Below are 12846 nucleotides of genomic sequence, written 5' to 3' on the forward strand. Positions count from 1 at the left end.
ATAATAATAATAATTTTTAAATTTCATTTAACTACAACTACCTCATATTTTTAGCTTTATTTTAGTTCTGACATTTAGAACTGAACTTCCAACAATGGTCAATCTTTCCGTTCTATATTTCTCCATGTTTTATAATTCTCGAATCCTTTAAAATGAAGATTATATTTCCAGTTCTTCATTTTATCTATTCTTTATAGTCTTGATAATATATAACCATTCTTTTCCAGGTGCTGTATTTTTCTCAATTCTATCACTTTTAACTTATTCTTCACTTAACATTAACCTCATCCCTGGTTCTTCTTTATTTCTGTGTTGTGATTTTTGGCCTCCAGGTCTACAATCTTTCTTTATTTCATAGTCTCGCTCTAGCTCTCTCCAATTACTGTCCGCCTTCTGACGTCAAGTCGCATCTAAACCTCTCCTTATTCGTCGCTCAGTAAACTGAACGCTGCGAAAACCGTTTCATTCCGCTTCAGTTAATTTTCATTTCATCGTACAGCTTCGCCATGATGCTGGAAGTTCCCCCGCCGCTCCCGAGATGGCAGAGCATCCTGTTTCCGTTCACAAAGTGGGTCTGGACAGCCGTCGTCATCTCCACGCTGTGTTCCACTGTGACCTACCACTTACTCACCTGCAAGCGTCATCTGTCGCTCGCCAGCAATGGTCTGACAATCTTTCAGGTACTGCGATAATCATATTTTTATTCACCAATATTTAGAAAAAGTTATGAATTGTTCTACATAGTTTATTTAGTATAAGAACTAGAAAGATTAGAAATTATGGATAGGTGCAATTGTTAAAAGGTTAAGGCAGGTCAGGGGATGGATCAAAGCGTTTCGAGATGGTCAGGTCATGTGGGAAGAATGGAGCGGAGGAGCAGAAGTTGGGGGAAAAGAATGCACAATTCAGGAACAACAGGAGGAAGGGGAAGACCTAGGAAGGATTGGCAAGGTGGTATGGAGGAGGTATTTGAAAGTGAAAGTGTGTGTGACGCAATACAGAGGTGAGTGGCACAGTGTGTGTGTGCAAGGAGGCTTGATGCCCTGATGATGAGCCAAAGCTAAATGCTGAAAAAATAATTTCTTCCTAACATGAAATAATAAAATTTGAGACTTGACAACTTTCCTAAATAAATTAGCAGCCTATTAACTAAATCAATAAGTAAATAAGAACCTTCGCTGTTGCCCTCCTACCGCTGGAAAAAATTCCGATTCCCAAGCATTCCCAGTTCCAACTAACCTCTGACCTCTCCTCATTCCTGCAGAGCCTCTTGTCCTACCCCCTGGACCACGTGCCAGCTATGTGGCGTCTTCGAAACTTCCTTCTCTTCTGGTGGGTAGTGACCTGGTTTGTTAACACGATCTACAGGAGTAACCTCATCGCCGTCCTGACTGTTCCTGCGTTCCCTACAAGGATCCAGACTGCCGAGGGCCTGGCCAATAGCAATTACAGGTAATGGGAAAGGGAAAGTCTTTGTGCCTCGAGATAAAGTTCCGTTTTCCTTACGAGAAGTTTAAAATGGGTCCTCTTCCTATTTCACGGCCTGCAGACTGTGCATGCTAGACTACGGGGAATTCGTGGACGAGGCTCTGGCAGAGTCGACCCACCCGGTCCTCTCTCGACTGTCCAAAATCCTTGACATGGTTCCTATTATTGACGACATACAGTACACGGGAGAGGAGCAGTGCATTGAACTCGTCCTGGCTGGGACGCACGCGCACATCGAGACGTACTCCTATGTCAAGATCCTCTACAGCATGCTAGGCCACGGGGATCAGGTCTACGCCCTTCGGGAGCAGCTCTACCAGGGCCACTTGGCCTTCATGGTCAAGAAGAACACACCTTGGAAGTACAAGTTTGATACGGGGATGCAGTGGATGTTTGAGACAGGTCTGATACAGAAGTGGCACAAGGATGCTATGGCTGAATTCAGGGGATACTTGGAAACGGTATGATTTGTGCTAGATTAGCTGTATCCTGGGCTACTTACTCCATTTGCTGTAAAGAATATCTTTGATTTTCCAAGCTGATAACAAATCGGCGAAACACTCGTTAAAAATTAAAATAGATATCAATTGAATTTTTTCTTTCCTCAATATTTTGTAATAATATTTCACAGTACTGAACAGGGCCTTACTTCTTCTTATATATATGTACACAGAAATGAGACAAATTATAGAAAGCAGAACCTCTTCACTTTCAGAAACCTAAGAACATTATCCTTGACTTTACTCCTCCGCTGTCTTCTTCTTTTCAGAAACCTGCACCAGAGCTGGTGCCTTTGTCCCTCGCCCACCTTCAAGGGCCATTCCTGATCTACATCCTCAGCATCCTTTCCACCATCCTGGTGCTCCTGTGGGAGATCCTATACCATCCCAGGAAGAAGAACACTCCCTCCAGGAAAGGAGAAACTTCAGAACATTGAGGAAATTCTTCCCGAAGAGGTGAAGTCGCTCTACGTAAGATTTGTTTTGAACGTTAGATATGTGTTTTGATAACATAATTACTATTATCATTATTATTATTAAATGAAATTGCTGCATCAGCTGCATTTAATTTGTATAGAGTCTTCTCTGTTTCTCTAATTGTTGCGAAGACGCTCATCTGAAAAGCAACAACTAGAAAAATAGAGAAGACTCTATACAAATTAATTGCAGCTGATGCAGCAATTTCATTCAACATTACCTGTCTAAAAGAGGGTTTTCTCCTGATATTTTCTTATTATTATTATTATTATTATTCACTTTCCCATCTCAGTGCAGAGGAGGCTTCCACAAAACAGAATAATAAGGGCAATAGCAACTATAACACTGCCGTTATAAGATAATCAAATTCAGCTTTTCACCAAGACGTTCAAGAAAAGGTTTTATTTGAAAAAAAAAATAATATACTTAGATTTCAGTCTTAGAAACCGACCATCACATACTTGAAATCAGTAATTATCATGTCACAGATATTATAAAAAATGTTGACAATGAGCTGAGTTGCATAAAGTTGGGATTTACAAAGTTTATTGTGCACTTATTTTATGTAACTTCTAAAATTCATAATAAAAGATTCCATTACAGTAGATCTAGGATTACTGTATTATTTTTTCTTCAATGCACTGACAAAGAATACATTGTTATTTTTATTGTGGTTTCCTATAAACTGTATTGCAGAAGAAATAGAAGTGGTAACAGCCAAATGATTACAAAAAATTAAAGATTTAAAGAAACTCTCTCTACTTATAACGAAAACCCACAAGACGACGTTCATTGTACGGTGACGATTTGTTAATAAACGCTTCAAACCACATGTATGGATGTACATTACTACCATCAGATAACTGAAATGACTGAAATATACTTTGGGTACATGACAAAGTCTTCCATCAGAAATAACTTGGGTAATAATAATAATAAGGTACACGGACAAAAATCGTAATGCTAACATTACCAACACGCATATTTCTCCTAACAGAAATTTCCAACCATTAATCAGAGCCTCACCTTCAGATTAGTTGGTGACCTGTCTTCACTAAAGTGGAAAGAGTTATCCTGGTTGAAGTCCAATTTACTTATCCTAAAGTTCTGCATGTTCCATTACTATGGTGGGGATACAATTAAAAAAAAATCAGTTTCATTTCAGGCAATGATGTTAAAATGTACAATAATAAGTTTCAAACTAGATTTTTCCTCAAAAGAGGGATTTTAGTTTTGACAACAGAATTTTCACTGGTATATCACTAAATATGACCTACGGTGTTATAAGTTAATAATTTTGTGGATATATTTACTGGCTAAGTTTGGTCAATAAACTGCTCTACAAAGGCCATAACAATAAGGAAAAAATTAATAATAGGCACACTTTTATTAATTAAAAACTGGAAACAATGCATATCAAACTTCACAAGTTTCTAAATCATTTACAAGGTAAAGACAAGAAAAGAAATATTTCTAAATATCTCAATAAAACATCACAAAAGAACGCAACAAAAATCGTTTACTCCCACATGAAAGAAAAGCGAAGATGCTCATCTGAAATTCACTAATACCTTATCCTGAAAGCATTGCTTCAGGGCAGAGTAAGGGCAGAGTCTATCTACAAATAAAAATCAAATAATCTGAAAAGAAATAGCATACACTTACTTAGGACGAACACGACTCAACTAATTTTGAGTTGCATGACGTCCCACGTCATCAACGACACGAAACCTTATTTCGTCTAAGGATGATCCTTGCTATCAATAATGCAGATCAAGAGCTACGACAGCCATTTTTAAAAGATAAATTACATATTCCCTTGACAATTCATTTTACACCACAACTGTCTAATTTGAACTCTCTTGTATACCCAGGCTTCTTTGTCCAATTATGCAACACATGGTTTTTTAAAGTCCTCCATGCTGCCTGATAATTCCCTGATAACTCTTTACATTCTGTGTAGCTTTTACCGTCACATGGCTCTGCTTTACAGCTAGTCTTTTCCAACAACAAAACAAACTTCTGTAGAAGCACTTGTCGGCAAATGCTGACCCAGCTCTTCGAAGTTCCAATGTTTTTCTTGGTAGTCCCTAACTTATAGCCGTTGACAGAAACCTCGTGCTTACTGCCGTGGAAGTCAGTCAAACTCCAGATCAAGCTGCTAGGGGATGGCTTCACCCGGTCTGGATCCTTGCAGTTGTTTGTGACGACAGATCGCGAACAGGGGAAGGCAGCGCTGGATTGGAAAATGCAAGGAATTACTCGTTGAAAACCTCGTGGTAAATTAAGTGTCTGTGACCGATCTCTGAACCTGTCAAATACTGCTCTTTCCATTGCTTCTTGACTATAGGGGCAATGACCTATTGTGATGCTTTCTAAGTAAATCGGTTTTTCTAGGAAAAGCATGAGCAATGCTCCTTGTACTCCCAAAACAGTCCACTTGAAGATTTTATCGCTGCAAGACATGGAGAGAGTGGGATCACCACGTCCTGGCTTTGTCCGCAGAACTCCTGTGACGTGGTAGTTTGCGCCTGGTGCTTTTGGGTCTTCTAATTCCCCACTCACGCACTTTGCACCTGTTCTGTGAATGTCTGTGACTTCACCGGGCTTCTCTCCATTCTGAACAGGTGTATCTGTTTTGTTGGCGCTGTTTTCTGAGACGTCTTGCAAACATACTGTCAGATTAGCTCTATTTTGGCAATTTCTTGACACATGAAAAAGAACTGAACTTCTGTCTTCCATATTTTTTAGTTTCTTTAAAGGAGGTTCAACAATGTTCTCAAGGCTTGACCTGTCGCCATCAATGAAGCTGTTACCTGCTCCAGTGTTTACCTTACCTCCAAATATTACCTCTTTACCATCCAACAGTTCCTCCCCAAAGCAGTCTTGAGAAAATTCTTGCTTTGGAAATATTGAAGCATCTCCACAAGGGGTATGGCTACTATAAAAGTGAAAAGTAAAGCCAGGTCTGACCTCGAACTTTCCACTGTCCTTGCGTTCAAGTACGCTCCCACTTCCAGAAGCCGCCAGACCAATTTGGTCGATAAGGTAGAGTAAGAAGGCTCTCCTTGCTATGACTTCTGCATGACTGTCATGAAGCACATCGCCATGGTGAGGCAAAAGAGAAGCCCCAATGCATTTAGAGCCGGTGCCTAGGGAAACGACTTCCAAATTCCCATCGACGTCCCTCTTTACGACACACGCAAGCAGAGCGTATTCACCGTCATCCTTAGGCTTTCCCATCTTCCCTAATGAGTTAAATTTCTTGGCGCAAGCGTCACTCACACGATCGGGAAAATTTCCCCCAAAGACGCCTGTTACAGCCATTGCTACATAAGACTTTGGAAACTACAGAACTACAGTACAATGACAACAATCACAAAAAATAAAAGACAGTCGTGTAATGTCATGCACTAACCATTAACTAAAAGGAAACAACATAACAACAGCACTCAGTGCAACATTGGGTCAGAGTAGTCGTCATTCATCTCCGAGTCATCGTCCTCTTCGTCGTCATCGTCGTTATCGTCATCGTCATAGTCGTCATCGTTGTCATCCTCCTCATCTTCGCTGTACTGTTCGGTGGCACTCTTGCCGATGGGGATTATTTCGCTTCCCTTTTGCATTATCCCTTGCAACTGCGCTTGGTACACCTGCTCCTGCTCCTGGAAAATCAAAGCGTATATCAAAACGTATGTCAGCGGCTGAAAGAAGCTCACAGTTCCACGTGCTTGCTCCGAAGCAGAACTTCGGACTGCAGGCGTTTAAAAAAAAAATGAATTCCATGCCTAACCTAGAGACTCTTAGGATTGTTCGAGGTAAAAATCAGTACCTAAATTTGACAGCTTTATTACATGCATGTCAAGACAAATTTCTTGTTCGCATACTAAATACTGTATGGATTTCAGTGTTTAAGACTGGGGGGGTCACCTGGAGAGGTGGCTACTCCTTGATTCAATGTTTTCCTAGCTACCTGTTTGGTCAAAGCTAACCAGTCTTCATTATCATGTACAGGCAGCCTACAGTCAACAGTGTCTGATTTAGTGTACAGTATACAGTAATAGGATAAGCACAGGTTACCAGGGCATGAGCATTAAACCTTACACCTAGTTTGCTGTGGCTGTAGACGTTGTCGCTGACCACTATAAAAAATCACTACTAATCTCAAAATATAATACAATGGAACTCTAGTGACTGGTAATACTGCATAAGCAAATATGCACTTGCAATACAACAATATAAAATTTATACTACAGTTCACGCATGGGTTATAAACCCTGTGTAAACAGCCATAAGTCTTATTGTCATTAACAGCTTTCCAACTGGTACTTCCTCAATGGCATGTTGGAAGAGGTTATAATTACCCCTTGAAAAGATAGGCAAGATAACAGCTGGCTGCTATTAAAACAAAATACTGAACTACAAAATAAACAATGGAAAGCCAGTGGAAACTCAAGTTGGGAGTAGGTGGTCAGCAAAGTGGGAAGGCACTTAACGGAGAGAATGAAAAGTAAAAGGCTAAAAATTACCTAAGTGGGTGGAGGCCAACATGACAGGGTGTCAAATGGTTGAACTAACTTATTTCTCTAATTCTTGGGCCACTTACACTAGGCTATTTCCTAAGCAATCATAATAGAGCACATAACCCCATGATGTTATGCCTTATCTGATTAGGCTACATGAGAATGTTAAAAATTAAAAATAAATATGCATATAACCATTATAAACTTAGCAAACCCTCTTCTTTGGCTCTCCTTTCAGAGGCAAAATGAACTTTCAGTGAAATTATGAGCAAAGTAAAGCTTAATGACCTTTCGATCAATAACCGCTCTATTTACTTAATGCACAGGCAACTACAAGCATTCTAACCTTTAATTCCTGAGCAACATCAACAGGTTTATCGACTTGAAACCAAGCTGGATCGGCAATCCTTGGCATCAGACTTGGAAAGAGGGGAGGAATGGCCATAACGCTCACTTGACCTTGAGTATCTTCACAGATGTAGAGTGGTTCAGGGGGTTCTTTTGTTCCAGCAGTAGTCACCTGAGAAGAGAGGACCAAAAGCAACATTATTTCATTGTGCTCATATGCGATACCACATGAAATTTACATTATATGGTAGTACTAATTTATATTTTGGACTTGAAAAGAACATCGCCATTTGGCTTTAATTAATTAATACACAAAACATAAGCACAGTCTCATGAATTCATTGTCTTAGTAACCTATACTCCACGCACAACTTGATTACTGGACGAATATGATCATTGGTACATTTTAGTTATGATGCTAAGCATTCTAACCATGAAGTGGTGCTTTCAACACAGGATTCATTAGGGACTGCTGGTCCCATGAAGTAAAAGTGAAAAACAGTAAAATGGAGGTGGTTTAGAACATTGACGCTGTCTCCCATCAAAATAAGCAATACTCAGGGCCAGCTCAAGGTACCAGCAACTTGGGCAGTCACCCCAGGGGGCCATGTCGCCTTTGGGATCTTCCAAATAAAAAGGAAAAAATGTGAATAATAAATAAAATGAAATAAAATACCACAAATATAAGATTACAAGTTTCTAGTGATGATGAATGTATGGTATGATGTCTTAGGGAGAGTAAATGCTGTCAGCAAAACTAAGCAGAACTGTGGAGCTGTCTATTGCAGTTTCATTACTGAATAGTCTCTGATTTCTTAATTATGATGGAAATGGATATGAAAAAGCACTAGAGCCAGCAAAAGAATTAGCTACAGAATTAGATGTAGAGCCCATTTTTAGAAGAATAAGTGGAAAAAGAAGGCTGTTTGAATTTGAGTGCACTGATGAGGTTCCAAACTCAGACGATCCAGAAAAAAGATTTTTAAAATCATGTATTCAATGTAACAGTCGACAGAGCTTATTAATTCTTTATATCAGAGAGATTAGAACAGTTACAAAGTCTCAAACACATGGGGATTTTCAGATAAGCTAAAAGATCTATTGGATGAAAATAAACTCAAAGTAGCACGTCAAGTTTTGGAGGATAAGTTAAGGTACCAAGAAAATAGTGATATCAATGGATGTGATGACTGAACTGGATACTGCAAAAGAATTATTTCCTGAAGATGTAAAGCTTCCCACTGTTAGGGTCATCAACATTAATAAGGTATATACAAGAAGTCTTGCCAAATCTGTGGGCTGCATTAAGCATAATGCTTATGATACCTATTGCTGTGGCCACTGGAAAGAGAAGCTTTAGTAAACTAAAGTTTATAAAGACATTCTTGGGGTCATCCATGAGTCAAGACAGATTAAATTCTTTGGCAATCTTGTCAACAGAAATTGATCTTTAAAAGAAGATAGATATAGAAAATGCTATCAACAGATTTGCAGATCTAAAGGCTAGTAAGAAAATGTTTTGGGTATAATAATGAGCGTTTTTCAGCATCTGTTCATACTTTTTTTGAGAAAATTTGTTACTGCTACAGTTTTTATCATCACGAACTTATGAAAAATAGTATACTTCTGCTTGTTCAGATTCTGTACAGATTTGAATGCCTTGTTTTTGTGTTTGTTTGTAACTGTTTTTAACTTATTATTAAATTCTTAATTCACTTTCTTTTGTTTTGTACCATGAATGCATATTCCTAACTTGTCAGCATTCGTTACCTGTCCCGATGAGACTGATTATAGCTTTACCTGCAAGCCGTACATAACCTGTGTCCCGATGAGACTGATTATAGCTTTATCTGCAAGCCGTACATAACCTGTCACGTAATTTGTTGCAAGATGTCCAAATACAGTTAAAAAACAATGTATTCCTGTTCAGCATTTGTTAAAAACACTAATTTATTCACAGGAAAAGTAGATGAAAACTAGATACTATAAGGGCCTATAAAAACCTGTCATCCATTTGTTCCGACTTTGTACCAATTTGAATGCCTATTTTTGTGTTTGTTTTTACTTGTTTTTGACTTATTACATAATCAATTCACTTGCTTTTCTTTAGTACCATAAATACAGTACCCTAACTTTGTCAGCATTCAATACCTGTTACAATGAGTTTGAACATAGATTTCTTTATATGTCACTAGCTGGGGTGTAACTTAATGCCGATATGCCACGGTCTCTGCAGCTTACACTGTTCTGCAGAGGCCATAATAAGATATCTGCAAGATCAACGGCACCCTTTGGACTTTCTCTCACTCAACCATTCTCCATTCAGTGTTTGTTTGTAACAATGAGACAGTCATGATGGTCTCTCTCTCCTAGTTATATTAATGAAAGGATTTGAAACCTTCACGCTAGTTAACTGTTTTCTTTAAAGCTTTTATGTAAAAGTCTCACGTTCTACATTCTCCGTTTCTCTCCTTGTTAACATTTCTTTAAAAATTATATATACTTGTAAGGGCGCCGAAGTTCAGCTTGCCCAGGCATCGGCAACCCTAGGGCCGGCCCTGGCAATACCGTAAATAAGAAGTTGATCTTGGTATACCTATGCTATACCTTCAATAACTGACTGTTGCTACCAGTCATGTAAGATGGAGACCATTAGGTTAGTAGGCATAGCCTACTAATGGCAGCATTTTTGGGCAAGGTTAATCAGGGTTACAGGGAGTGCAGAAACCCCCACTTACTTGGTGACAAACAGCGCCCTAACATGGGTTAGGTTGGGATGCTTTCCTGCAATTGTCATTAACAAATTTTCAGGAAACAATAAATTCTGCGTTTTAGTGTCATTTTAAAGGATGTCTCATAAAGAAATAAATAAAAGATCTTTTAAATATTTACACAGCCATTTTGCTCTGTGATCACTGCATTTTTCTCATAATGTTTTAACTTTTATCCATTCAAAATAAATGAATAAATCCTGAATTATTTTTTTTTTTACTTCATTCAAACTAGCATAGGCCCATTTACCTAAACAGGCCATTTCATATTCAGCCTAGAATGGATATTTTACATTATAATGAATCAAATATATTCTTAATTCTCCATTTAGTACAGATAGGCTACCTCCATCTGCAGTTCAAATAAGACATACCTAGGCCTAGCCTTTGGAAGCAAACGGAAATCTCACTAAAGTCTGCCGTCGCAGGGCCAGAGGACCACTAGGGACCACAGCAGCCTGACCCTTGGTCAGGCTACTGTGTCTCAGACTAGGTTAGGCTATACGATAGTCCAGGCCAGTGGGTATAGAAAAAAAATCTTAAAAATGGGCTATAGAAGTCTGGACATTAGATTAGGTTAAAATGTCAAGCTTTTTGGTAATTTTTTGCCCAAAAAAAACATACATTAACCTCCTGGCCCACCCCGCCATTAGGGGATAGGGTACCCCCAAAATCCTAGCCTACGTCAAAATCAAAGACCCTCGGAACTGATGTTGCTTCGTATTTGCAATTGACCTCATCTGAAAACCTATATACTAAATACAATGGCCATAATGGGCCACAATGAACCAATAACGGGATGAAATGGGATCAAATCACGATTAAATATGCGTACCGGGGATATTTACGGCTTCGGGTGACACGGCAGCCGTCCTCGAACCATTTTGTAAACAAACGCTTATTCTTCTTCTTCTCGCGTCGAAACGTCCAGAAATATTGCAAAAAGTCTAATATATTCCCGATAATATCCAATATTTTAACAAATTAATGGGATTTAATTAATAATTGATAACTGTTACTGATATTTAATGAAAAATCATGCTAAAAATCCCTTTAATTGAGTGAAAAATTAGCGTAAACAAACGCGTTCCAGAAAATATTGCAAAAGTCTAATATATTCCCGATAATACCCAATATTTTAACAAATTAATGGAATTTAATTACTAATTGATAATTTTTGCTGATATTTAATGAAAAATCATGTTAAAAACCCCTTTAATTGAGTGAAAAATTAGCGTAAACAAACGCTTCTTCTTCTTCTTCTCGTGTCTCAACGTCCAGAAATATTGCAAAAAGTCTAATATATTCCCAATAATACCCAATATTTTAACAAATTAATGGAATTTAATTACTAATTGATAATTTTTGCTGATATTTAATGAAAAATCATGTTAAAAACCCCTTTAATTGAGTGAAAAATTAGCGTAAACAAACGCTTCTTCTTCTTCTTCTCGTGTCTCAACGTCCAGAAATATTGCAAAAAGGAATTTAATTACTAATATAATTTTGCTGATATTTAATGAAAAATCATGTTAAAACCCTTTAATTGATAAAAATTAGCGTAAACAAACGCTAACGTCCAGAAATATTTCTAATATATTCCCAAATTATTTTAACAAATTATTGGAATTTAATTAATAATTGATAATTGTTACTGATATTTAATGAAAAATCATGCTAAAAACCCCTTTAATTGAGTGAAAAATTAGCGTAAACAAACGCTTCTTCTTCTCGCGTCGAAACGTCCCGAAATGAAGACAGTTGCCAACATATTTCCAGTGATATTCAATATTTTAATAGACTGGTAGCGTGTACTTATTAATTAATGATTATTACTGATATTTAACGAAAATGAATGCTAAAAACGCCTTTAATTGAGTGAAAAATTAGCGAAACATTACAAAAAACTGACAACGGCGACATGGGGCTGCAACTCATAAACCAAGCGTTTGCTTATTAGCGTTTCGTTTTTTTTTTCTTATGAATTCCTTTTGGGAGAAGGGTTAAATGTAATTATGGAATTAGAAAGGATGTGAGAGGTGTTTTCAAGAAAGGTGAGAAGAGAATGAGGTAGATAACAGGGAGGTAGCGTTCAAGAAAGGGCAAATAGGGGTACGCTCTCGATGCGGCTTACTGTTGTTCTTTAGTTTGTTTAGGACTGTCCCAATATTTTCTTTCTCTCTCTCTCTCTCTCTCTCTCTCTCTCTCTCTCTCTCTCTCTCTCTCTCTCTCTCTCTCTCTCTCTCAAAAAGAAACTAATCTTTGGCAACCATATTCAAGTTCTCTTCTTGACAAAATTCAATAACCCATCCGGATATGACTAACTCTCTCTCTCTCTCTCTCTCTCTCTCTCTCTCTCTCTCTCTCTCTCTCTCTCTCTCTCTCTCTCTCTCTCTCTCTCTCTCTCTCTCTCGTGGTTATCCCACTTATCAGTTTACCAACATATCCGTCATCACTGTGGGATAGTTACAAAAGCAAGTTTGAAACCATTATTATTATTATTATTATTATTATTATTATTATTATTATTATTATTATTATTATTATTATTATTATTATTATTATTATTATTATTATTATTATTATTATTCCAACAGTAGTGAAAACAGAGTTTAATAGTTTTTAAACAAAAAAACACATTTATTCTTCAGCTATCATGCCGAGAAAGAGAAGGGGGGGGAGGACGGGGAGAGAATCCGGTGTTGGGAAAGGAAGAATTCCCAGAGATCAGAAACCAAC

The 12846-nt window shown here is 37.9% G+C and overlaps 2 protein-coding genes across 2 annotated transcripts; both read right to left on the reverse strand.

Moving 5' to 3' along the window:
• Positions 1–3837: 3837 nt before the first annotated feature.
• Positions 3838–5792, reverse strand: Adat1 (Adenosine deaminase, tRNA-specific 1). Its single transcript, XM_067133836.1, has one exon. The coding sequence runs from the start codon at positions 5790–5792 to the stop codon at positions 4293–4295; it is 1500 nt and encodes a 499-aa protein (XP_066989937.1). The 3' UTR covers positions 3838–4292.
• On the reverse strand, positions 3838–11193 carry LOC136856169 (anaphase-promoting complex subunit 15). Its single transcript, XM_067133837.1, has 3 exons — positions 10943–11193; positions 7335–7508; positions 3838–6130 (listed from the first exon to the last, which is right to left on the reverse strand). Exons 2-3 carry the CDS (start codon positions 7431–7433, stop codon positions 5918–5920), a joined length of 312 nt encoding a protein of 103 aa, XP_066989938.1. The 5' UTR covers positions 7434–7508; positions 10943–11193; the 3' UTR covers positions 3838–5917.
• Positions 11194–12846: the final 1653 nt, after the last annotated feature.

The sequence above is a fragment of the Macrobrachium rosenbergii genome, chromosome 34, assembly GCF_040412425.1.
Source record: "Macrobrachium rosenbergii isolate ZJJX-2024 chromosome 34, ASM4041242v1, whole genome shotgun sequence".
In the NCBI taxonomy this organism is placed as follows: domain Eukaryota; kingdom Metazoa; phylum Arthropoda; class Malacostraca; order Decapoda; family Palaemonidae; genus Macrobrachium; species Macrobrachium rosenbergii.

Coding starts and splice junctions, on each gene's coding strand:
- Adat1 (XM_067133836.1), bottom strand. CDS start 5,792: ATGGCTGTAACAGGCGTCTTTGGGGGAAATTTTCCCGATCGTGTGAGT.
- LOC136856169 (XM_067133837.1), bottom strand. CDS start 7,433: ATGGCCATTCCTCCCCTCTTTCCAAGTCTGATGCCAAGGATTGCCGAT. Junction 6,131..7,334: donor ATGTTGCTCAGGAATTAAAG/GTTAGAATGCTT, acceptor TTGATTTTCCAG/GAGCAGGAGCAGGTGTACCA.